The sequence below is a fragment of the Eubalaena glacialis genome, chromosome 13 (assembly GCF_028564815.1).
Source record: "Eubalaena glacialis isolate mEubGla1 chromosome 13, mEubGla1.1.hap2.+ XY, whole genome shotgun sequence".
NCBI lineage: Eukaryota > Metazoa > Chordata > Mammalia > Artiodactyla > Balaenidae > Eubalaena > Eubalaena glacialis.
This window is the reverse complement of record NC_083728.1, coordinates 16,226,826-16,253,586: the sequence shown is the minus strand read 5'-3', so window position 1 is coordinate 16,253,586 and position 26,761 is coordinate 16,226,826. Positions and strand designations below refer to the sequence as shown.

At 47.5% G+C, this 26,761-nt stretch overlaps 1 protein-coding gene across 1 annotated transcript in view; it reads right to left on the bottom strand.

The window, feature by feature from the left end:
- Positions 1–26,761, bottom strand: part of RIMS4 (regulating synaptic membrane exocytosis 4) — a 65,624-nt gene that overhangs the window by 16,876 nt on the left and 21,987 nt on the right. The window contains exon 2 of the mRNA XM_061209272.1: positions 7,775–7,913. Coding sequence (XP_061065255.1) covers positions 7,775–7,913 — 139 coding nt within the window. The remainder of the gene's footprint in view (positions 1–7,774; positions 7,914–26,761) is intronic.

Below are 26,761 nucleotides of genomic sequence, written 5' to 3'. Positions count from 1 at the left end.
ACTGGTGCTTATAAAACAGAAGCAAACAAATCCCCATCTCCTAGCCCATGGCCACATCTGTCCTGCTTGTCCTTCAGGCACGATGACTGCTAAGTAGCAGAGGTGGGAAAGGGAAAGGGGGTTCTGACCACCCACCCATCCTCCTGGGCCTTTGGTGATGACTGAAGCAGCCTTGACAGGAAGCCACCCTGAGGCCGGGTGCAGTGGCCCTGCCATCGGCTCACACTCTGCTCTCCAGAGCTGTGGGCACCGTGACCCAGACACCCGGGGAGCAGGATGCTGATGACCCAGACACCACAGTACAACAAGGGGCAGAGGGAAGGAGGAGGAGGGGCACCAGCAGCCAGCCTGGAGAGCTTCGGGTTTATGGGGAGGATGCTGAGACCCTGGGTCTGTGATGAAGGAGGCTGGGGAGGGGCAGGAAGGAGAGGCAAGTGTGTGTATATACTTCTGCACGTAGTCTCCACCTATTACTCATCCAAATTTGTGGGGCATCTCCTGTGGGCCAGGCCCTGTGCTGAGCAGGCACCAAACTCAGTGTCTAGTAGGACAGACAAGACACACATGTGACAAGTAAGACAGACTGCTGGGTGCTGTGGTGGGGGAAGAACAGGCTGTGGAAGCTGCTGATGCAGCCAGAGGAATGGCAGACCTGAGCCGTTCCACTTCCCCTGCCCACTCCCAGGACAGACATTGCCAATCAACCTCAACACTCCTGCCAAGCCCGGACCGCACTTCAGAATCCTTCTCAACACAGCACTCCAGGAAGCCACTATCAATTAGCTGAAGTTGGCACATGAGATATAGCTTATGTTCTTAGCTGAGATCTGGAGGAAGAATGAGTCAGAGGGTAAAGAGGGAGCAGGGGTAGGAAAGGGAGTGCCAAGTAGAGGGAGCAATGTATGCAAAGATCTGGAGGTGAGACGGAGGGAAGTGTAAGAGGTTCAGTGGTGGAGCAGGGGGCACACAGCTGCGGACTGGGGGAAGCTGGCAGAATCCAGAGGAAATAAGTGCTGAGTGACAGACTGTGCAGTTTAGACCAAAAAGGAGACTTGCAGGTATCCAGGCAAGAGTGATGAGTGGCCACACGGCTGGGGGAGGGGAGGGGAGTGGATGGAGTCAAAGACAATTAGGAGTGAAACGGTAGAGCCCAATCATGGACTGGATACGGAGTGCGAGAGAGCAGGAGGTGTCTGGGAGAGTCGTCTGGTTTGGGCAGCTGGGAGATGGTGGCGCTGTGCACTCAGAAAGCACAGCAGACGCTGCTGCTGTCCCCCACATCCCCTGATCCTCACCATGTCCGTGCTCAGTGACTTCTAACCGTTGGCACCCTCATTCCTCTGGCCATGTTTCTCTGGCCCCCAAGAAATTTCTCTGGTCTCCAGAGCCCTCGTTGCCACAGGAAGGGCAGGAGAGTTAAACGTGAACATCCATCAACCAGTAACTGATGAGAGTGGGAGTATAAATACTCCAGCTCCCTGGCCTCCCAGGAAATGACTCTCAGGCACCTGTTCCACACTGACTCCTAGAGTCCCCATCAGGATTAAGCTCCGGATGCCCACAGTGGCAGCTGGCTTCTCAACACACATGTTATTGGATGCCTCCCCTGCCCTATCTCTCTTATGGGCCCCTCCACCATGGTTTTCCAGAATCACCTTCCAAGTAAACTGCTTGCACTCAAATCCATGTCTTGGGTCTGGTTCTGGGGAACCCAAACTGAAGCAGATGGTCACCAGGGAGTATCTCAGGATTGATGAGGGGTCTGGGGAGGTACTGTTCTCATGGTCTTTCTCAGGGGGCTTGAATCCTTGCCCTTTATCTAGGGGAGACGGGCCTGCTTGGGGCAGGGGTGGGAGTGGGAGCTTGGATGGTTGCCCAACCCATAACTGTTCCCTTCCATCCTTAACATACAGAACCAAATTTTCAATCAGGCAGAAAGGGGCACTGGAAAAGAAAACCCCTCCCCAGTCCCAGGGGATAAACCAGGATTGGTCCACCATGCTGAGGCCTGCGGAGGGAAAAGACAGACTCGTTGAGCCACCAAACCATCCTGGAAGCATCCACCTCCAGAAATCTTGACAGACGCAGCCATTAAAGGAGGGAAAGAGTCGAGTAGAATGGTTAAGGGCAGACTCCAAATGCTAGATTTGAATCCCCAAAATTGAAGTCACTTACTGGCTGTGTGACCTTGGGCAAATTAATTAACGTCTTTTGGCTTTCATTTCCTCATCTGTAACATGAGGATATTAAAAGTTCCAGGGTTATCAGGTTATTGGGAGAATTAAATGAGTCAATACGTGTAAAAACACTTAGCACAGTGCCCACACGTAGCAAGTGCCCTGTATAGTGTTAGCTCTAGAACATTACTACTGTTAAGCCAGAGCTTCTCAACCTTAACCCACGAACCACCTGGGGATCTTGTTAGAAGCCTGAGATGAAGCTAAAGCAATCTTGAAAAAAAAAAACAGAGTTGGAGGAATCAGACTCCCTGACCTCAGACTATACTACAAAGCTACAATAATCAAGACTATATGGTACTGGCACAAAAACCAAAATATAGATCAATGGAACAGGATAGAAAGCCTTGAGATAAACCCACGCACCTGTGGTCAACTAATCTAGGACAAAGGAGGCATGGATATACAATGGAGAAAAGACAGTCTCTTCAATAAGTGATGCTGGGAAAACTGGACAGCTACACATAAAAGAATGAAATTAGAACACTCCCTAACACCATACACAAAAATAAACTCAAAATGGATTAGAGACCTAAATGTAAGACTGGACACTATAAAACTCTCAGAGGAAAACATAGGAAGAACACTCTTCGACATAAATCACAGCAAGATCTTTTATGACCCACCTCCTACAGTAATGGAAATAAAAACAAAAATAAACAAATGGGACCTAATGAAACTTAAAAGCTTTTGCACAGCAAAGGAAACTATAAACAAGACGAAAAGACAACCCTCAGAATGGGAGAAAACATTTGCAAATGAATAAACGGACAAAGGATTAATCTCCAAAATATACAAACAGCTCATGCAGCTCAATATCAAAACAACAAACAACCCAATCAAAAAATGGGCAGAAGACCTAAATAGACATTTCTCCAAAGAAGACATACAGATGGCCAAGAGGCATATGAAAAGATGCTCAACATCACTAATTATTAGAGAAATGCAAATCAAAACTACAATGAGGTATCACATCACACCGGTTAGAATGGGCATCATCAGAAAATCTACAAACAATAAATGCTGGAGAGGGTGTGGGGAAAAGGGAACCCTCTTGCACTGTTGGTGGGAATGTAAACTGATGCAGCCACTATGGAGAACAGTATGGAGTTTCCTTAAAAAACTAAAAACAGAATTACCATATGACCCAGCAATCCCACTACTGGGCATATACCCAGAGAAAACCATAATTCAAAAAGACACATGCACCCCAATGTTCATTGCAGCACTATTTACAATAGCAAGGTCATGGAAGCAACCTAAATGCCCATCGAAAGACAAATGGATAAAGAAGATGTGGTACATGTATACAATGGAATATTACTCAGCCATAAAAAGGAACGAAATTGGGTCATTTGTAGCGACATGGATGGACCTAGAGACTGTCATACAGAGTGAAGTAAGTCAGAAAGAGAAAAATAAATATCGTATATTAAGGCATATATGTGGAATCTAGAAAAATAGTACAGATGAACTGGTTTGCAAGGCAGAAATAGAGACACAGATGTAGAGAACAAACGTATGGACACCAAGAGGGGAAAGTGGGGCAGGGGATGAATTGGGAGATTGGGATTGACATATATATACTAATATATATAAAATAGATAACCAGTAAGAACCTGCTGTACAGCACAGGGAACTCCGCTTCGCTGTACAGTAGAAACTAACACAACACTGTAAAACAACTATACCCCAATTAAAAAAAAAATCTTTTAAAACTTGTTTAAAAATAAATAAATAAAAATACTACCTTGCTAAATAGCAAAAGAAAAAAAAAAGAAACCTGAGATGATGCATTTCTTTTTATTCTTTTTTTTGGCCATGCCACGTGGCATGCAGGATCTTAGCTCCCCGACCAGGAATCGAACCTGTGCCCCCTGCAGTGGAAGGGTGGATTCTTAACCACTGGACTGCCAGGGAAGTCCCAAGAGATGCTGCATCTCTAACAAGCTCCCACGGGATGCTGCTGGGATGCTGCTGGGCCGTGGGCCACACTTTGAATAGCAAGGGCTAAAGCCACTGTAACTGGTATCGTGTAGCCTGGAGCCCAAGCATTGTCACTGGCAGAATGGCCCAACCCTTGTGGGGAGCCCTTGTTCCCCAGCCCTGAGAGCTGGCTGCATGCAGCATTTCCAAAGTTCTCTGTGCCTGCCCTTTGCATCTCTCACCACACTGCTAGTTGCGTGGTCAGTGGAAGGCAGGGTCTCTGAGATGCCCGGCCCAATTGTCTAGCACACTGTAGGTACTAAATGAAAATCCACTGTAGGTGCTAAATGAAAACCCCTGGCCCACTTGCAGGAATAAACACACCTGGCAGCACCAGGGGCTGCAGGCTGGCGGGGGCTCCTCAAACATGCCGGCTCCCTATAAGCCTCAGCTGGGCTGGCAGGAGCCCAGGGGGAGGACGGTCACACCCCCTCCTATTTCAGAGCCTGGCATCTGGGTCCTGCCAGTGCCCCAAATACCTCCAGAACAAAGAGGAGGCTGACCACAGTTCAGTGTCCCCACTGTCCCTTCCACTTCCCTTCCTCACCCAGGTGTTGGGGGAAGGGGGTAGCACCTGGCTGGGCTCCACCAAGACTCAGCCCCTCTTGGGAGGGCAAGGCTCTCCCCTCTCCTGGACGAATCACCCTCCAAACCACCTGATCCTTCCTCAACTGTCTCAAGACACCCACTGCAAACCTTTTAATAATCATAATCATCACAGCCAACATTTATCCCGTGCTTATCCTGTGCTAAGCACATTCTAGACACAATTATAATGGGGGTGGCTCACTCTATCTACTAGGATGCAACTGGCCACAAGGAGCAAAATACTCAACTTACAGTGGCTGAATCAACAAACAACAATACCAACACCTAATAATAATAATGCTTGCTATGTGCCAGCCACTGTTCTAAGTGTTTTACATATATTAACTCATTGAATCCTCACAACAAGTCTATTAGTGGTCTGTACTATTATGGACCCCTTTCTATAGATGAAGAAACTGGGACCAGAGAGGTAAAGTAACTTCCCTAAAGCCACACAGCTCTTAAGCAGCAGAAATGAGGCTAAAACCAGGGTTGTCCGACTCCAGAGTCCTGGCTTTGAACACGTCTGTAATATAGCATACTCTCTGGTCCCTTAAATCACATGACAGCAAATGACAACAAGAGGCACCTCCTAAGCACCTGTCGTGTGCAGGCATCATCTCATTTCTTCTTCACGACACTCTCCTATGCTGCTCCCCTTGGACAGGTCATGTGGTCTCTCCGAGCCTTCAGCTCCTCTTCTGTAAAATGGGAATACGGGTTTGACCCCCTGCTGTTGTTCATTGCACCATGTTGCCGCCCCCGTGACCTGGTCTTCTGACCTGTCTGCAAGGCCAACAGACGAGATGTTTATCCGCCTCCCTAAAGCTTAGAGGACTAGAGACATGTCCAAGGCCATTCAGGGGGTCAGTGGCCAAGCCAGGACTAAGTACCCAGATCTCCTGACCCCCTGAAACTCAGCAGGGACCCACTGCTACCCAGATGCCTAGAATATCTTCCTCCAAGTTTTGCTGCCTTGCCAAGTTTCTTAGGTTAAAGCAAACATTTGTTCCCTTCTTCTTCTTCCTCCTCCTCTCCCTCTCCCTCCCGCCTGTCCTCCTTCTCTTCTCGCCCTCTGGAAAGTCTCCCTAGGAGGTGGGTGGACCGGCAGCATCCGCCAAGGCAAGGCCATTCAGAGACCGGAGACGCCCCGTTTAGGAGGGGCGGAGGGGGAGAAGGCTTTCAGGTGGCAGAGCCCCCAGCTGCGAGGCAGGGCCAGAAACAGGAGGGGAGCAGAAGGTGGCAGCTGAGCCCCAGCCCCACCCCCCAGCGGCCTGGCTGGGTGTCTGGCCTTGGACAAGCCACTCAGCCAGGACTGTCCAATGGAACTTCCTATGATGACGGAAATGGTCGACGTCTGCACAGTCCGATACAGTTGGTGCTGGACACATGCTGCTACTGAGCACTTGAAATATGGCGAATGCAACAGACGAAGAGAATATTTAATCTTAATTCGTTTACATTTAAATAGCCACATTCGTCCAGGGTCTATCACACTGGACAGCAGGGCACTTAACTTTTCCAAGCCCCAGTCTCCTCTTGTGCTTGACAAGGATGGTGATACCCCTGTCCTCCTTGGCCGAGGACGGCTGAGACAATGAAGCGATGGGGTGCTGTGGTACAAGCCCCGGCTGAGAGTCGGGACTCCTGGGTTCCAGACCTATTAACGTGCTGTGTGATCCAGGCCAAGCCCCACAACCTCTCTGAGTGCCCTGGTCATCTGTACAATGAGGAAGTCACTTTGGATCAAAGTTTCCTTGCCAGGGATGGGGTTTAGGACAATGTAGGAACCTGCTATAGTTACACGAAGTGTGTTTGTATGACTGTGCGTGTAAGAATGAGTGTCTGTGGGCGCTTCCCTGGTGGCCCAGTGGTTGAGAATCCGCCTTCCTATGCAGGAGACGTAGGTTTGATCACTGGCCGGGGAACTAAGATCCCACATGCCTCAGGGCAACTAAACCCGTGCACCACAACTACCGAGCCCAAGCACCTCAACTAGAGAGCCCACGTGCCGCAAACTACAGAGCTCACATGCAGCAACAAAAGGTCCCGTATGCCGCAACGAAGATCCGCGTGCCAAAACTAAGACCTGATGCAGCCAAAAAAATAAGTAAATAAAATTTTAAAAATTAAAAAAAAATGAGTGTTTGTGTTAGGGTGCATATGTGTATATTTATCAGGGGAAAGCAGGCTCAAAGCTTTCCCAAAATTCTCAGAGGGGTCCATGATTGTTCCAACAATGAGAGCCCCAGTCTAGATTGGTCTTCTCCCAGGGAGCCTTTTAAAAATGGAATTCCCAGGCTCCACTCTCAAGGAGTGTGATTCAGCAGCTTGGACTTGGGGCCCTGAGATCTGTATTTGTAGCAAGTTCCCAGCGATTCTGATGTACAGCTGGGGGAGAGAAACACAGGCAAGGAGCCAGTTGGACCTAATGTTTTATGACTTGATGTGTGTGAAACTCCTCATCAAGCAGTAGTACATATTTTTAAAAACCAATTGGGATTTAAGGAACTAAGAGAGTAAAGAGGAAATAACAACGATCCTAACAAAACCCCTTCCAACCCCCTTCTTCATCTACTGACACTGCTTTGCCAGCCACTGTGCCATGTGCTTTATAAATATTAACCCATTTAATCCTCATAACACCCATGAGGTTGGTAGTATTGTCCCCATTTTACAGACGAGGAAACTGAGGCACAGACAGGTGACTTGCTGAGGATCACACAGCCAGTGAGCGGTGGAGCCAGGATTGAGATCTAGACAGTTGGGTACCAGAGTCCATGCTCCATCACACTCCCTCAGAGCATCCTTGCTTCATCACTTCCTTCTGAGGATGAGGATGACCCAGGAGCCCTGAGTTAGCACCCCTCCCAACCTGAGGCTGACCCAGGGATCCTGGAGGGCGCTGCTCTGTCCCTCCCGCCCCATCACACGCCCAAGACAACTGCGGGCCCCACACTCACTTGCCCTCAGAGCCGTAGCTGTTCATGCTGTCCTCGATGGACTCGTGGCTGGCCTGGCGCAGCGTCCTGCTGGGCATCTCCACCGCCAGGCCCGTCTCTGTGCTCCTCTGGATGGCCCCCTTCAACCTCCGGCTGTCCCCTTCTGGGCAGAGTGGCCAAGAGAGATGGGGGGAGAGACATGGGGTGGCAGGGGACAGAGAGACCAGTCCTCTGGTTAGTGTTTCAAAGGCTGGTGGCGGCCCAGCTTCGGCCTCTACCATCCCCATCCCCAGTCCATCAACCTCCTCCCACCACCGGCCTCACCTGCACCCACCCTCCCTGGGGCAACCCTGCCCTTTACACCCACCCAACAAACAGAAATCACATGAGTTCTCTTAGCTGGCAGATTCATTTACATGTACTTTTTTTTTTTAATTGAAGTATAATTGATTTAAAATACTGTGTTAGTTTCAGGTGTACAGCAAAGTGATTCAGTTATTTTTTTTTTCAGATTATATTCCACTATAGGTTGTTACAAGATACTGAATATAATTCCCTGTACAATACGGTAAATCTTTGTTGCTTATCTATTTTACGTATTGTAGCTTGTATCTATCTGTTAATCCTATCCTCCTAATTTGTCCCTCCCTCCCTCCCTACCTCTCCAATTTGGTAACCATAAGTCTATGTCTGTGAATCTGTTTCTGTTTTGTATGTAGATTCATTTGTATTATATCTAGATTCCACATATAAGTGATATCATATAGTATTTGTCTTTCTGTCTGACTTACTTCACTTAAGTATAACATTCTCTAGGTCCATCCAACATGTACTGTTTCTTGAATTCACTTCTTCCCTGCAATCTTCTCCAAATCATTTCCCTCCTCCTCTTCAGCTACTATTTACCAAGCACCTACTATGTGTCATATTCTCTGTCAAGTGCTTTTCATGGATTTAGACCAGGGTTTCTCCACCTCAGCACAACTGGCAATGTGGATGCATTATTGCTTAGCTGTCAGGCACTGTCTTGTGCATTGTAGAAGGTCCAACAGTATCCCTGGCCTCTACCCACTAGATGCTAGTAGCACCCTCCCTCCAGTTCAGTCATGGCAGTCAAAAATGTCTCCAGACACTGCCAAATATCCTCTGCGGGGGGGAGCAAAAATCACCCCTGATTGAGGACCACCGATTCAGACCACTGGCACCCTGCCCAGGTTTAAATCCTGGATCTCTTTCTACTGGCTGTGAGACCTTGAGCAAATTACTAGCCTCCCTGTGCCTCCATTTCCTCAACTGTAAAATGGGAGAGCAGGGTTATTATGAGGACGATGGCCCTCTGCCCTTCTAGTCCCTCCCTCTGATCATCCTCTCCCATCAGAAGCTCACACCTTCGCTTCCACTCTGTGATCAAACGTTATCTTATCCAAGCTCTCCTTGATCATCCCCTGGCCCCTCCCACCCCCGGCCCCTCTCCACCCAGCGCCCTGCTTTGGCTTTCTTCCTGACACTTACCACCCCGACATGTTCTACACTACTGGTCTATTGACTAGCTTCCTCCACACAGAAGGTAAACTCCATGAGGGCAATGCATTTCACTGTGTAGCATGTTGAAGCCCCAGGGCTGAGAACACAGTCCAGCCATTGTAGGTGCTTAATTAATAACTGCTGGATGAATGGGTGTCTGCCCTGAGACTGGTCTGAATCCTCGGCCGCCCAGGAAGCGGCTGCTCCTGCCCTCCCAGCTTTCGCACCAAGAACTTGGGATTAAGGCACAGAGAGTAAGGGACTGGTTTGTGCCGTAGAGTCAGAAGGCGGGGGTGGCGACGTGTGGCGGCGTTTGACCCTGGGATGGTGTCTTGGCTCTGTGCTCCACATCCTTGTGATCATGGCAAGCTTTACATCTCCCACCACCCTGGAGGGACTGTGGGTTTGCTAGAGGTGGGGGCGGATCTTTAGTGGGACCTTCCCCATCTCCCCACAGAGTCCGGGATGAGCTGACAGACCCCAGGGCCTTCACCAGTGCTCACTGACTGACCCATCAGGGGAGAGAAGTGCCACCCAAACCCCACGATCCTGCTCAGCAAGAGGATGGGGAGCTGGGTCTGTGTGCCAGGAAACAGGGCGGGGCCAGGATGCCTCCTACTGGTCTTCTCCTGGCTTCCCTCCTCCCAACTCAACGATGGTGTCCCCTTCCTCCCTGACTTGCAGGCAGACAGACAGACACGTGCACACACATGCAGAGATACAGATGCTCTGTGTGTGCTTCTCAGAGTGTGTGCCCACATGTTTCTCTCCTACATATATCTGCGTAATTCAGACACAGATGTCCACACTCAGAAAATCACACACACACACACACACACACACACAGGAAAATGTGAAAAGACACAGCATGTTAACGTATGTCTAAGTGTCTATATTTGTGTGTTGCCATGGGTCTCCACACGTCTGTCATTCTGTGTTTCTGAGGCTAAATGGGCATGTGTGTCTGGGCATGTGCCAGTCACATGCAGACACGTGGCCGTAAGAAGTGTACACCAACCCACTCAAGAAAGCACACAGAGAAACCGACACAGCGCGCGTGTGTGTGTATATGTGTGTGTGTCACCCTGGGTATTTCTGAACACGTGGGGGAATATGCGTGTCCCTGTGTCTGTTTCCCGTCATTCCACACTTTGTTCTTTCCCTAATTTGTATCTGAAGTCCCCCCTCCCAACATTTCTGTTTCTCTGTGTATAGCAGGGTCAGAGGCACAGAGAGACTCAGAAACACACACATGCTCACTCAGAAACACACTCACAGGCACAGAGGGACATCCCTCCAACACACACACACACACACACACACACACACAAAGCGCAGTCACCTCCAAGGACAACCCCCTCCTTACAGTGGGGATACAGACCCACAACCCGGTTACCCTGTAGGCAGGCTGCAGATACCTTGCCTGGGACCTTCCCCTCCCCACCGAGCCCTGTTCTGGAGCCCCACACTGGCTCATCCTCACTCAGCAAGGTCTGACACATTTCTCCAGGAAGAGGGAGGACCAAAGCATGACAAACAACTCAGTCCCTAAGGGGGCTGGGCGGGGGGAGGTTTGGAGAAGTATGGTTCACGTCTGCGTAGCACTCGACAGCCCCAAAGCATTTCACATCCAGTACCCGCCATGGGCCTCAGAACAGCCCTAGCGCAGCACGCAGGTGAGCCTGGCTTTGCAATCAGGTGGCCCAGGCAGAGTCCCAGCTCTGCAGCCAGTAGCTGTGGGACCTCGGGCAAGTCAGGCGGCACCGTGCCATGCCACCTTCCCCCCCTCGAGAGTCCCCAATCTGGGGACCACCGCTGTACCCAACCATACCACACACAGTGCCACCACCTAACCTTGTCCATCCAACCCTTCCTTTTGTCATCTCTTGCTGACTCAGTGATGTCCCCAGAGTGACTGTCCCAATGCTTTCCCACTCCCCATCTCATAATCCCATCCATCCTAACAAATGACCTTTCTCCCACTTGGCTGAAAAGATGTGTCTCTTGGACTTGCTCTTTCTTGCTTCCAAATTTCACCATCCTCAGACCTTTCCACCTGCCCCTTGACCCTCCCTCCCTGAGAGGAAGGAGTGATCCTTGACCTGGCCCAGCCTGATCTGCCCTCTGTCCTCCCCATCTCACCTTCTCCCACCCTCACTGGGACCTCCTACCACCATCTGTCCTCTCTGGGCCTTGAATCTACCACCTCTCCATCTTCTGGCTCCTTCCACCCCTCCTGCAAGCCTACACAAGGCTTCACTTCCTTCCCCACTCCCTTCAATAAACACACTCCTTCAGAGAACAGCCTCTGGCCACCATATGCCCAACTGCAGGACTGACTACACTAGGCTCCAATGGCGGCTCATGACCATGCACAAGGGCCTTATCTCAGCTTCCAACCCCAGAGTATGGCCCTTCTGCTTACTCAACAAGCATTTACTGAGTGCCTTCATGTCTGGTGGGGAGCCCTCCTGAAGATGTTAAACACACTCCCAAGTGCTGGTCTCCACTGACAATACACACAGGGATGGGAGACCCTGCTTCCGGTCCATAGGAGCCCAGAAACAGGTGCTGGTGTGACCCGCTGCACCGGACAATGTTGATGCTCCGCCCACATCCCCACACGTCTCCCTTCTTGCCACTTTCATGAGGTCCCACCACACTGGCTTCTGAAAGCCACTACAAGCCAACTTTTTTGGGGTCTGTTTTTACATCTTCCTTTGGGCTACTGAGCCCACTTTGTCCCCACACAGGCAGAGGCAGAAGTGCCTGGGAATTTGTGGCCCCCAAGCCCCTTAATCAAAGCCTAAATGGAACAAGAGAACGAACCCTCGGGTCCTTTGCCTCAGGTCAGAACAACTCTGGGGCATAACCCAGGCTCACAAGGAAGCCTGCAGGAGGGGCTGAAGCCGCCCTCTGTGGGATCTGCCCAACAGCACATCCTTGCTTGTTTCCTGGGTCCCCAGCCTCCTCGGGGAGCACTTCCTTTGTACATCACCTGCACACGAATCTCATCTCTGGGCCCTTTTGGGGAAACTTGACCTAAGACACCTGGCTTAGCTGGCATCCTGAGGAAGTCAAGGTTCAAAAAAAGTTGCACAGGCGGGTTCCAGCATCACAGTGAAAATACCATTCCCTCCAAGAAGTGTGGTGATAAAAAGATCAGCTGCACAACAATGCAGGCATGGAAGGGGGCACACTTTCTGAAGGGATAGTTAAGGGATCAAACAAGAGGCTCCTTTGTCCGTGGTTATCCTAAGGCTCCATTGGAGAGGCCTGGAGTTTGAGTCCTGTAAACTTTGGGTACCAATTGTGAGACTGCTCTCAAGGCTGGCCACTGTGATGTACAAGTAAATGGAGTGTGGATGACCTATTTTTGGCTACCCACTCCCACTTGCTGTACCCTGTGGGTTCTAAGTCCCTCCTCTCTCAAACTGTGCTGAGAGTGTGTGTGTGTGTGTGTGGCAGGGGGTGGGTAGGCATCAGGCAAAAGGTGTGTGGACAACTGGAGTCCCACCCAAACACAGCAACAACTTGGGATACCAACACCAGTGTGTGCCAAGCACACACCTGATGGAGCGTACAGAAGAGGGAGCACGAGTGGGGTGATCCCTGCCTCCATGGAGCTCACAGTTCAGAGGCGGAGGCAGACATTAAACAGATGATCACACTGATTAATCACAAGTGTGTTAAGGGCTTTGAGGAGCAAGTAAAAGATGTAATGATAGGGCTTCCCTGGTGGCGCAGTGGTTGGGAATCTGCCTGCCAATGTAGGGGACACGGGTTCGAGCCCTGGTCTGGAAAGATCCCACGTGCCGGGGAGCGGCTGGGGCCGTGAGCCACAAGTGCTGAGCCTGTGCGTCTGGAGCCTGTGCTCCGCAAAAAGAGAGGCCGCGATAATGAGGGGCCCGCACACCGCGATGAAGAGTGGTCCCCGCTTGCCGCAACTGGAGAAAGCCCTCGCGCAGAAACGAAGACCCAACACAGCTATAAATAAATAAATAAACCCAAAGTTTTTTAGAGGAAAAAAAAAAAAAAAAAGATGTAATGATAGCACCCACTGGCGGCCCAGGGGGAGGGAGACTAATGTAGGCTACTGACTACTTCATCCTTTGAATGACAGTCACTTCAGATCCCTCCCTTGGCCTCTGTGATAGTGAATTCTAGTAGATCCCCTCCCATCTCTGACCACTGCCGCCATCCCTACACATTAAGCCCTCGCTCTCCAGTCCTTGGGTTCTTCCTCTCTCTCTAGAGCCTTCCCCTCGCTGATTTCATTCCCCTCCCACAACATGAGGACCACCCTAAGCAAAGGAATCCTATGCCTCAATCTATAGCCCTTAACTCTGTCAAGACCAATACTTCCAACTGCACTGTGGACAGCGCTACCTGGATGGTGAGCTGGCTCCTTGAACACAGGCTGGCCAAAACTAAACCCATCCCACTTCCCCCCCGTCAAATCCTCTTGACTTACGTTCCCACTTCTCCCAGCCACAGACTCAGAACCCCCGAGGACCTCTCTGACTTTTCCCCCTTTCTCATTAGATGCCAGGTCGTATAAAGTCTTTGCCCTTAACATCTCTGATCTCTCTCCCTTTCTGTCCATTTTCACAGCCAACTACCCTAATTACCCCAAGTCTAAACTATTTTAATAGCCTCCTAACTGGTCTCTCTGCTTCCAACCCACCCATTCAGCAAGTCATTAACAGATTAACTATCTTAAAATACCACTTCAGACCAAGATATTCCCTTCCTAGTAATTTATAAATTCACAAATAGTCAGAAAAGTACACCAAGCTATGCATGAAGAGTATCATTTACACCAATGAAATGCTGAAATTAACTGTCTGTCAATAGGAGATGGGTTTACTAAGTGACACATCCCCATAATAAAATACTGTGCAAGTGTCAAAAAGAATCATCTAGACCTACAACTACAGTGATATAAAAGATGGCTTCAACATACTGTGAAGTTAAAAAAGCATGTTGCAGGACACCATGTAAAACATAAGACCATTTCTGTAAAGCTATAGATAATGTAGCTTTATCTTTCTCTTCATGCACAGACACAGAAAAATCTGGGCGGATATGACCCAGACCATTAATGGGGAATAACTGTAGGGAGAAAGATTGCTTGAGGGTGTGTGTGGAAGATTATTTTTTGTAACTTTAAGTATAAGATATATACAGAAATGTGCACAAACCTTTAGTGTACAGCTTGATGGATTTTCACAAAGTAAACACACCCATGTAACCAGCAGCCAAATGAAGAAGCAGCATTACCAGGATCCCCAAAGCCCACTTGTGCCCAGTCTTCCAGGCTCTATCTCGCTCCGCAAGGGTGGCCACTATCCTGATCTCAAACATCAAATATTTTGCCTGTTTTTAAACTTTATATACAGAGCATGGCCTTCGGCGGGGGCGGAGTGCTGGCTTCTCCTGCTCAGTATTATGTGGACTGTATGAGATCCATCCACATTGTTGTGTGTAGTTGTAGACTGCTTATTATCACTGCTATAAAGTATTCCACTGTATGAATACACCGTTCCACAATCTACTTATCCACTGTACTGCTGACGGGCATTTCATTTTTTTCCAGGTTGGGGCTATTAGGAATAATGCTGCTTTAGTGCATGGCGTTTGGTGAACATTTGTACCTGTGTCTCTCGGAGATATACCTAAGGGCGGAACTATACCTACCGGCTGGGTCATAGGGCAGGCATCTGTGCAGCTTTAGCAGATGCTGTCAAATGATTTTCCAAAGTAGTTGTACCCATTTACACTCCAATCAGCCCACTGGGGAGATTTTATTTCTCTTTTGTAGGCTGCTGTGTCTTCTGAATGTTTTATAGCTAAATGTATTAATTCTAGAACGTAAATGAAGGTAAAATATAAATTTATAAATAAATCATGACTTCATGCCATGATCCTATTTAAAACCTTAGAATAGCTCTCCACTGCCCATCAAATGAGCTACCCCCTTCACGCTCAGGCATTCACGACTCTCCATCACCTGATTCCCTCCCCATCTGCTCCTGGTTCCCCTCTCAGTCGCTGCACTCCAGCCCAGCCAGGCACCTCTTTGCTCCATGTACATCCTCAGTAACTGCCTCATCCCCATTTTCTCTCCTTTACTTTCCTGCCTTCCTAACCTTCCCTGTCAAAATTCTGACCATACTCCAGAGTTAAGTTTTAAATTACAGTTTATCAGAAACTCGCCAAACTCTTAGGGCTGTTATGAGGATTAAATATAAAAAGGTAATGTAATAATATAATGACATTTAATCCTCAGGACATCCTACGTGGGCTGTGGCACACAGTAAGCAGTCAATAAGGTGGCTATTATTAATATTATTACCATTGTGCCAGATGCTAGGCCAAGTGTTTTACATAGGCATCTTCTCATTTTAATTCTCACAATAAGTTGTGAGATAGTTATTACCCCATTTTATAAGGTAAGAAAATGAGGATAAGGAAGGTTAAGTAACTTTCCCAAGGACACACAAAGCTACTAATGGCAGAACTAGAATTCAAGCCCATGTCTTTCTGACTCCAATAACCATGTTTTTAATGAACCACTAAACTAAACTCACTGCACTCTATCACAGAATTTAAATGCCATCTCTTCCACAAACCCTTCTCTGATCAGACTCCTTGAGTCCCAGGGGCACTTTATCTTCACCTTCATTAGGGTATCTATTCCACTGCACCTTGAAACACAGTTCTTGGTCAACCTACTGATTTCCCTGTCTACCGTGTAAGCTCATTCAGCCGTCATTTCCCTTCCGCACCACGGACAGCACCCAGCATTGCCCATCCCACTAACAGTGTTTAATTGAATTGCTTTTATTTTTAGGATGTGTCTTCAAGAAAAGTGCAAATTCTCCAGTGAAGAAAACAAGTAAGTCTCATTCAGTTGTCCATAACTGAATACGAATGTGTTTAATGTACCTTCTCCCAAAAGCAAGTATTCATAAAGGAACAGGATAATAAAATGATAATAAATGATTAGATGACATTACTTTTAGCACTTACCCTTTACCAGACACTATTATATACATATAATATTTTTATATATAGTATTTCATATACATGATGTATTAAATTAATGTAAATTATAATATGTAAATTATAACTTTATAAATGTATATTTGTTTACATGTTTTTATATATGTTTACGCATATATAAAATTTAGCCATAACTCTGAGAGTCAAGTATCATTACCCTAATTTTACAAAAAGGAACCAGGCTCAACGCAGTTCAGCAACTTGCCCAAGGTTACACCAGACAAGAGAGTGCTAGGTTTTAAATCCAGATCTTTGTAAAAACAGATCTTACACTCTTAACCACTAGAGATCTCAGTAACGTGGTGGTGGAAGGGAGAGGAGAGAAAGAACACTACCATTCTCCACTTCGACATTTCATCCAAAATGAGTCTTTACAGCTTTGTTTTCTAGATGAGGAGCCCAAAGCTGGGAGAAGTTATATGACTTGCTGCAGGTCCCCAGGCTCTAAAATCCCTAACCACGTCACTGACCGGAGTATAATCTCGTTTCTGTGAGTGGCCTCCTCCAGGTCCATATCACAGCCTGTGAAGCCCTCCAGACACAAGAGCTCTGGGTCAGTGGGCTACTTCAAACCAGGGTGATCCCCTGGGGCTCACTGCTTTCCCTTCCCATGGCCACTGCCCTTCTTGTCCCTCCAAGATAAATACCCTGGAGGCTACTGCCTCTTCTTCCTCCATGGTCAGCCTCTTCCTGGCCTAGCTATTCCCAATGACTTCAAGCGTCACATGTCTCCCATGCCCGGGTCTTAAAACTCATCTGAAAACCAAGGGCTGAGTTGACATTCAGGAACTCAGGCCTCCATAGCCCTGACGCTGCCTTTGGCTGTATCTCCGAGGACAGGCCAAGGAAGCACAAACCCTGAGTGAGAACCCTTTACCTTCCCCCTCTTCTCTCCAGAGCTGTCAATATCTGCCTTCCCCTAAAATCAGAGAAAATTCCTTTTGGAGGGAACTTAGGGGTCGTCTAAACCAAGGCCTTCCTTGTATAGAATGGCAACTGAGATCCAAGAGGGACATGAGGTAATGACCATGTTGGCATTAGGATTCAGGTCTCCTCACTGCCAACCTCTCAGCTCCATTTCACAGTAAACAGCCACTCACGACTATTTCTGAAGCATATTCAGGAAGCAGCAAAGCCTAGTGGTTAAAGGCATGGATGATGGAGTCTGATGGCCTGGGTTGTAAAGCTGGCCCCAGTCACATTATTAGTAGTGCTATCTTGGGCAAGTTACTTAACTTCTCTGTGTCTCACTTTCCTCTTCTTCTTCTTCAAAAAAATGGAGAATGTAATTTATGTGCCTCATAGTATGTCTGTGAGGATTAAATTAGTTAATACTTTTTAAAAAAGTACTTAGAATAGGGCCTGGCACAAAGTAAGCACTATTTAGTACATGACATATAAATATTTGTTAATTAATTAAGTAAACTGTCTCCATGCCTCCTTTGGGGACACAAATTTGAGCCTGCTCTGCATCACCAAGTTCACAGCTCACATCCCCACCTACTCTTGCCTGGATGACTGTAAGAGTCAATTAACTCAGAGGCTCCCAAGCACCTGCTCAGAGGCCAGTGCGAGTCTGACAGTTTGGAATATGCTGGGAACTTATTAAAATACAGATTCCTTGGTCTTCTCTCCTGGGGATTCTGGTTCAGTAGATCTAGGGTAGGGCTCATGAATCTGTAGTTTTAGAAAATCATCTGGTAACTCAAGTACTCGGTCAGGTGGTCAGCCTCTACTCTAACTGGTGTCCTCTTCTATCAGTTCTCCACTCTGTGGTCTGCATAAAACCTCCACTGCGGTACCCCATTGCTTGCAGAATAAATTCCAATGGCCTTAACACACACTGCCTTTCTGACCTGGTCCCAAGTTACATTTCCAGTCTTGTTTTTTTCCCCCTATCCCCAATGTGCTCTACATTCCATTCACACTGAATAATTCAGGTAATTCCAAATATTCCATGTGACTGGCTACTCCAAATGTCTTACCTATCATCCTGCATAGGAAATTCTCAGCATTCTCGTCTCTGGAGAAAGATGCTTTTAAAAACAACTGTTTGTTGAAGCATAATATACAAAGTGTACAATTACATAGTATACAACTCTTAAGTATATAGCTTGATGAATATCACGAACTGCACTCATTTATAGAACCAGCAACCAGATCAAGAAACGGAGCAATACCAATGTCCCCAGAAGTCAGTCCCTCATGAGTAGCAGTTATTTCCCCTCCAAGAGTAGCATTATCCTGGCTTCTAACAGCCCAAATTGGTTTTGCCTATTTTGTACTTCTATATACATAGAATCATCTAGTATATACCCTTTAGTGTCTGACTTCTTTCACTCAACATTATGTTTGTGAGATTTACCCATGTTGATTGTTTCATTGCAGTTCATTCATTCTTATGGCTTTACTGTCTTACATTGTGTGAATATATCAAAATTATTTTTATTCTTTCTACTGTTGATGAGCATTTGGGTAGTTTCCAGTTTGGAGATATTACACATAGCTCTGCCAGATACAATCTTGTGCATGTCTTTTGGTGACCATCTGTGTACATCTCTTCTGGGCACATACCTAGGAATGAAATTACTGGGTCACAGGATATGCATTTGACATGCTCTTTAAATGGGTTAAGCAAGATGTGGACTGGAAAGTAAGACGTAGATTATCTTTCAGCAGGAAGCAATACTCTGAAACAATGAGGCTCAGGACTAGAATATTTTGGGAAGGAGACTGAGAAAACTGTTAACTGTCTATTTGGCTTACATTTATATTCCCCAAATGTAGTATTTGTTAAGTCAATGTATAGAGGGCAGACAGCACCCAGAACAGGAGAGGGAGGAGTGAAAAAGGCCTGGAGCACAGTAGGCATTCAAAAAGTGCTGGCGATTATAATTAACCTCTTCAAGGGTCAGGGGTCAACAGCTCACTGATACCATCTCTCACAAAATCGGCATTATATCATTGATTCTAAGACACACTTTCCAACATCTCTGAAATTAAGATGTGAATGACAACTGATAGCATGTCATAGTTAAATTCTGACATGTTTTTAATCTCTCTTGGTGGCACATAAAATAACATTGCGACTTGCAATTAGCTGGACATCCAGATACAGCAGGAACTGTCCGTGGTGCTGACCAGATCCGGGGTCCGGGCTTGCCTGAAACAGAGGTAGCACCTCACAGGGAGCAGAGATCTCAGAACAAAGCAACCCTATCCCCCGTTTGTTTTAAAACCACAGTTCCTTCCCATGGGCTTGCTGATGTCTCAAATTCCACCCTTCCATGTAAAAACAGGAACTCCCACTTAACTGGGCTCAGCCAGAACCTATGATAGGTGCTCAGCAGACATTACTTCATCCAAGCCTCACAACCACTAGTGTCTCCATTTTCAGATGAGAAAGCTGACTCAGGGAGGTTAGTGAACCCAGACCAGAGTGTAATTTTTGCCCTTTAGGCCACTTTTCACTGGGGGTGGCCGGGGGCAGGGTCCCGAAGACCTTTATCCAAGAGGATCTGAAGGGGGAAGAGGGAGAAATCATGAAGACGCACAGATGAAACAGGCAGGCGCAAGGGAGGCAAAGAGCACATGATAGGGATTTGGGAACACTAGACAGGGAGAATTTGAAGATTTGAGAGGATCAACTCGGTAAGGTATGTAAATGTGCTTTGCCACTCTAAAGGGTTCTGCTCCTGGAAGGAAATGCTATTCTCACTTATCCAGTGAAGTATATATTTACTGAGCTCATTTCCTATACCATGCTTTTCTTGATCTTGCAGATTCTAATAAGACACAGTCCTTGTCCTTAAGGAGCTTACAGTTAATAGATGGGGAGAGGAGATGAAACAGATAAATAATTATCATTTATTAAAAAAAACTCTTAATAAGTGCCTATTCAGAGCCAGGGCCTGTGCTGGAGACTCCCAACACAGATGAATTAAACCCAGACCTGGCTGAAACTCCCAATCTACCAGGAGTCAGCCAAGTAAAGGGGCAATATTAACACAAGGTGTTATAATTACAAGATAGTATAGTTCAAGGGCAAAGATATACACAACATTATGAGAGCCGAGGAGAAGATAATTAATACAGCACTGGAAGTAGAGGCAGGGTCTGGGTTGTAGGGAGAATTATTTCAATGCTGAGTTATACTTGACTACAAATAAAATCGTAAGATTTTATTGTAGATGGAAGTACTACATTTTGGGTGACCACAACCAAAGGCTATACTGACAAATGGAAAACATGTAGAGAGAGGGCAAAAATGTGGAACCAAAATATAAACTGAGGGCAAAGAGTTCTGAATGCAGAGTAAATGCATTTGGGGCAGGGGGAGGTCCTACACTTAGCAGGGATGGCCAAGGGAACGTCATTCACTCTATTCCAGCTCCCGGTCTACCGAGAGCATGGGAAGACTCCAGAGTGGGAAGACTTTCTGGAGAAGGGGCATCTCAGCAATCACTGGAAGGAAGACAATTTACAATTCCCACCAGTTTCCCCAGGAAGCCATTCCCACCAGCTCCTGGGACAAGCTGAGCAAGCGCTGGGAGAAGCTGGGTTGTGAGCAAAAGGTACAGTCTATGGTCCCATCTGGCACTAGGAAGCTTCATAATCCACACAGCTTTCAAGGCTTCCAGGATCTGCCCCAAACCTATACTACAAGTCTGACATCATGCACATACCAGGTGTTCCATCCACACTGGATTACTCATCATTCACCAAACAGCCCATGTACTTCCATCTTCTTAAGAGCACAGGCTCTGGAGTCTGAATAACTGGGTTTGGGACTAGAAGCAGCCCTCTGAGACTGAGTAAACTAAAGAAAGTTACTGAACTTCTCTGAGCCTCGGTTCCCTCAAAAAACAGAAACAGTAATAAAACCCACCTTACTTTGTTATAAGGATTAAATGTATTGGTTAGCTCTCACTAGGTTGTGTTGCACTAACAAGTGACCCCCAAATCTCAGTGGCTTATAGAACCATGGTTTAGTTCTTGCTCATATTAAATGTCCCTTGTAAGTTAGCTATAGCTCTACTCCATGGATTCTTCTGGAATGCAGGGTGAGGAGCAAGCCCTATCTAGGACGTGCTAGTCTCATGGCAGAGAGAAAATAGAAATGACAACCATGAGATAGCTCTTCTAATTACTGCACTCTTCTCTAGGTATATTTCACACACACAAAAAAATTTAATATACAAAAGTAAAGATAAAAATATGCCCCTAATAATGTAAAAAGGCCAAAGGTGTAGGCGAGGTAAGGAAGTTCTCTCCCTAGGCACATACATTGGAAAGAGAACTCATCAAGCTACCAAAATGATTTGCTGTAACAAGGCAGCATGTTAGCCTACTATAGCACAAGTCCGCATTAACGTGAAATAAATCTTCTCGTGCCCCTTGTGGGGCTGAACTCAAGAACACAGCATATGGGCAGTGACTGTCATGATAAGATAAAGGCACTCAGGGTGCTTTTATCTTATCATGATAAAGGCGGTCCAGTGGTTAGGACTCGGTGCTCTCACTGCCAGGAGCCCAGGTTCGAACCCTGGTCGGGGAACTACGATCCCACAAGCCACGTGGCATGGCCAAAAAAAAAATTTTTTTTTAAAAAGATAAAGGCACTCAGTAAATTATAGCCACTATTATCAATAATACTCTGAGATAAACAGCAGCATCCCTAACTCCCAGAAATTCTCAGAAAACTGAGCCTCTGAGAACTGAAGCAGTTTGCCCAAGGTCCCACAGCAAGTGAGTGGCGGAGAGACAATGCAAAACAAACCCATCCTATCCACACAAAGAGTTGAACACTTATGTTCACAGCAGCATTATTCATAAGAGTCAAAAACTGGAAACAACCCAAATGTCCATCAACTGATGACTCCATAAACAAAATGTAGTAGTATATCCATCTACTGGAATATTATTCAGCCATAAAAAAGAATGAACTACTGACAAAGGCTTCAACAGAGATGAACCTTGAAAATATGCAAAATGAAAGAAGCCAGTCATGAAACACCACATATTCTATTTATGTGACTATTTATATGAAATATCCAGAAAAGGCAAATCCACAGAGGTAGAAAAAACAGAGTAGTAGTTGCTAGGGGCTGGGGTGAGGGGGGCCTGGAGTGTGACGACTAATGGGTACAGGTTTCTTTTGGGGGCCTGGAGGGGGGAATGTTCTACAATTGATTGTGGTGATGACTGCATAACTCTGTGAATATAGTAGAACCCACTGAATTGTACACTTTAAATGGGTGAATTGTATGGTATGTGAATTATCTCAGTAAAGCTCTGCGTGTGTGTGCGTGTGTGTGTGTGTGTGTGTATCATTTCCCAGGCCCTGCTGTTAACCCTTATTCTACACTGACCTCACAGAATCAAGGACCCAGTAGTGTCGGGTGAGTGGGCTTTTCAGGTCAGCACTGGCCTCTGCCAGGGGCAGCAAAGGGCTCCAGCTGAGCAAGAGGCCAGCGCACAAAGCCTGTTGCGAAGGCCAGACGAGGCCTGGGCTCGGCGGTTTGGACCCCAGGTGTGCCATCTTCAAAGCACCCACATGTGCTCGGATCCCCACAATGGCACATGGATGAAATATGCGGTGGTTACATGGAGCACAGGGGTTGAATTCCTTAATGACATTCCCACCAGGGCAAACTTTCCTCTGTGCCCCTGGGCACCCCCCGTACCCCCACCCCTCACCGGCAATACCACCTCCCCCGGTCTACACGTGGTCAGCTTCCTTCAGAGCCTATCAGACCCAGAAGAACGAGCCAGGATCACCTGAGATCCATTGGTACCAGCTGGAACCACCTGGCACTGTTCCTCATGAGAGCAAACCTACCTTAGATGAGTGGCTCTCGGCACCAGAGGCTGCTGGTAAAGCAGCCTCAAGCAGCATTCCTTCTCGGTTGCCACTCAACTCATCCAAATCCCATGACTGCTCAAAAACCAGCCCCTCTCAGCACCACTGCACAGGAGACCAGCTACCCCAGCACCCACCTAACGCTTTCCAGGCGAGAACCTCCCCACACACTCGCTTAATGCACGCTGGGGTCTCATATTCGCTGGATGGAAGTTCCATCCTTTACCTTCGACAGTTTAAACAAATCCCTCCTTTGATCTGGCCTTAGCTGAGCTGCAGAGCAGCTGGGCCCCATCTTGGCTAAGGAGCCTAGGTTTCTTTCTGCTCCCTCAAATGAGAGCAAGGACCATAGTCCTCTTGTAGACTGGCAAGGGTGCCTGGCACTCAGCAAGTACTCCATACACTTTCAGGAAACCAAAGGCTACACTTCCCAATTCCAGCCCTGTGCTTCTCAAACTTTAATATGCAAATGAATCACCTGGGGATCTGGTTAAAATGCAGATTCTGATTCAGCAGGTCTGGGTGGGGCCTGAGAGTCTGTATTTCTAACAACTCCTAGGTGAGGTTGATGCTGCCGGTCTGCAGCCCACACTCTGAGTAGCAAGACGCTAACCCATTCCACTCACTCTCTTTTCTGATTTCTTTGCCTTTCTTGGTTGTGCAAGGATCCTCTTGGGAAGCTGATGGAAGCTATTCTCACTTTCCTTAGGAAAGTACCTGTCAGCACATACACACAGTACGTTGTATAAAATTTTGAGGCTTGCAGTCCGTGGGTTAAAAAACCCTTCCTTTGGACAAACCTTAGTTCTCATGGAAAAGAGGATGCAGTAGGGGACAGAGGAAAAAAAGTCCCAGCAGAGTTAGGACTCCTAGGTCTGGTCCTAGCTCCACTATGGACCTGCAGTGTAAAATGAGACAAGTTTCTGCACCTCTCTGAGCTTCCGTTTCCCCACCATGAGGGGACTGGACTAGATTACGATGATAAACAGGTTTTCTCTTTTTATGCCAACTCTGGTAGCTGTTGCCTAAAATATCCCGCGTTAAGAATTCTTAGACTATGTCTGGATTTGGCAGAAAAGGGTGCTGTGATTGACTGGTGATGCCTGCCATGGTCCCAGGAAAGGGGGGGGCCTTAATTGATCGGTAATGTCTGCCAAGGTCCCAGGCCTGGAGGGCTATGGGCTTCCTGCCAGGTAACCAGCCTACCTGGAGGCTGGAGAGCCCTTCTAGCTGTGACATTCCAGAACTCATTTGGAGTCATCCCAGATTGGGGAAAGTGAGGTCTGTGCTTGTCCTCAAGGGAGCAGGAAGGGATAATTCTTTAAGCTGTTGGCTTCTCAAACCTGCCACCCTGCAGCCCCCTTTGAGACGAGGTAGCAGAATCCCTGCTCCACAGCAAAGAAGGACAGTGTGTCCTTGCACTCTCATCTTTGGTTATTTTTAACTCCAAGGACAGAGGCGCAGGCAGAAGCTGAAATACGGAAGGGCTGCGGCGGGCCACCCAGCCTCCTGAGGGAGGGGAAGCCACCACCCTCCCATCCTCCCAAGATGCTCCACTGTTGGCCAAGTGAAGGTCAAGGCAAGCTGCCAAGGGACCGGGGAAAGTTCCTCGCCTCCCATGTGAATCCTTCCACGGCTCCGCCCTTCCTTGGTACAACCACAGACCCTCTGCCAGTTCCTATCCCACCACACCCTGTATCCTGTTCAGTCATGCATCCGGTCCACATACACGTGCCGGGCCTTGTACTAGTGCTGAGGACACAGCATCGAGCAAGGCAGATGGGGGTCCTTGTCCACTGAGCCTTTCCAGTCTAGGGTGGAAGACAGACCACAGACAGGATGGCAGGACAATTTAGTAGTTACAACTGCAGTAAGCGCTTGGAAGAGGACATGGCTGTGGTCACCCCACCCCCACCCCCAGGCCTATGAGTTCTTCTTCAAGAGCTGGGGTGTTCTTCATCCTTCTGTCCCTGGCACAGAGATTAAGCTGGCACGGAGAAGGGTTCACACAGGGAATACTTATTGATTGGACATATTACACAGGAGACATTGCCTGGGGTCTGAGGATCCCACAGGAGCCTATCTCAGACAGAATGAGATCCATTCGCTCATTCACTCGTTCGCCAAGCATTTTTCTGAGCACCTTCTATATGTCAAGTACTGCTCTAGGCACTGGAGCTAAAGCAGGGAACAAAAATAAGGGAAACCATCTGTCCTCCTGAAGCTCCGATCCAGGGGAGGCAAGCAAACACCAAAGTCCACAAGTACGTGAAGACACAGAGGGTGATAGAAGGTGATGGGTGCAGGGGTGGGTGTTTTGGTTTTAGACAGAGGTCAGGGAGGCGTCACCATGCTACGTGAAGGAGGTAAAGAAATGAGCCACCTGGATATCTGGGGGGAGAGTGCTCCCAACACAGAGGACACAAACATACAGACCCCAAGTGGCTTTACATCTGGTGTGTCTGACAAACAAGGAGGCCAGAGCAGCTGGAGGAGAATGAGAAAGGGCAGCGGTCTGAGATGAAGTCGGAGACGACGCAGCAGGTGAGAAAGCACAGGCCTGGGGAGACAAACACACTTTGCATCAAGCCTGGCACGTGGTGGATGGAAATGATGGTGATGACGACGATGATGCTGCTGATAAAGCAGCTAGCATGCACCGGGCACTGGCTGTGTGCTGTATGCTATGCTACACAATTAACATGGACTCATTTATTTGATCCCCACAACAACTCATGAAATAGCTCCTATATTACCCCCATTTTACAGATGGGGAAGCTGAAGTTCAACAAGGTTTATGCATCTTGGAGGTGGCAGGGCTAGAACTGGAATGCTGGTAGTCTGGGGCCAGAGTCTGATGTCTTCTGATCTTACCAGCCCTGTTGCCCAAGCCCTGTGAGTGAGTGAGTACCAGTTTCCTTCCTTCCCTGACTTTTTAAACCTTTTGGACTCCTTTACAAATCTTTTGAAAGCTGTTTATCTCTTTTTTAAAAATTCTGGTTTTCTCCAGAAAAAAAAAAAAAATAGATGCACAATGACACAACTTGGACATAATTTCAAGAGGTCAAGGTGATGACTTCTGGTCCCCAAAGCAAGAATGTTATATACATTTGTAGCTAAAGCAAGAATTGTCAGAGTTGTCCAAAGAGGCAGGAGGAGAACATGTGTTCCTACTTCTACAATTTGTCAAGAGCCTACTGGGAGTGAGGCACTTAAGAGATTCGTGGTATTTCATTTAACCCTGTGAGGTGATTGTTACTATGCCCCATTTACAAATGGGGACACTGAAGCACAGAGAGGTTAAGTGACTTGCCCAAGATCACATGTTGGTATCTGGCAGAACTGGAACCTACTCCAGTTGTAGCTGATCCCTGACCTCAGTCTCTATTCCAGACGGCCTCCTTCTGGATTCCCGAATTGCACCCCTCATCTTCCCAGAGAGGGCAAGAAACGTGCTCAAGGTCTCAGAGCTCAATACATTAAGAGCTGGGTCTAGAGCTGTATTGCCCAATATAGTAGCCACGAGCCACATGCGACCACTTAAATTAATTACA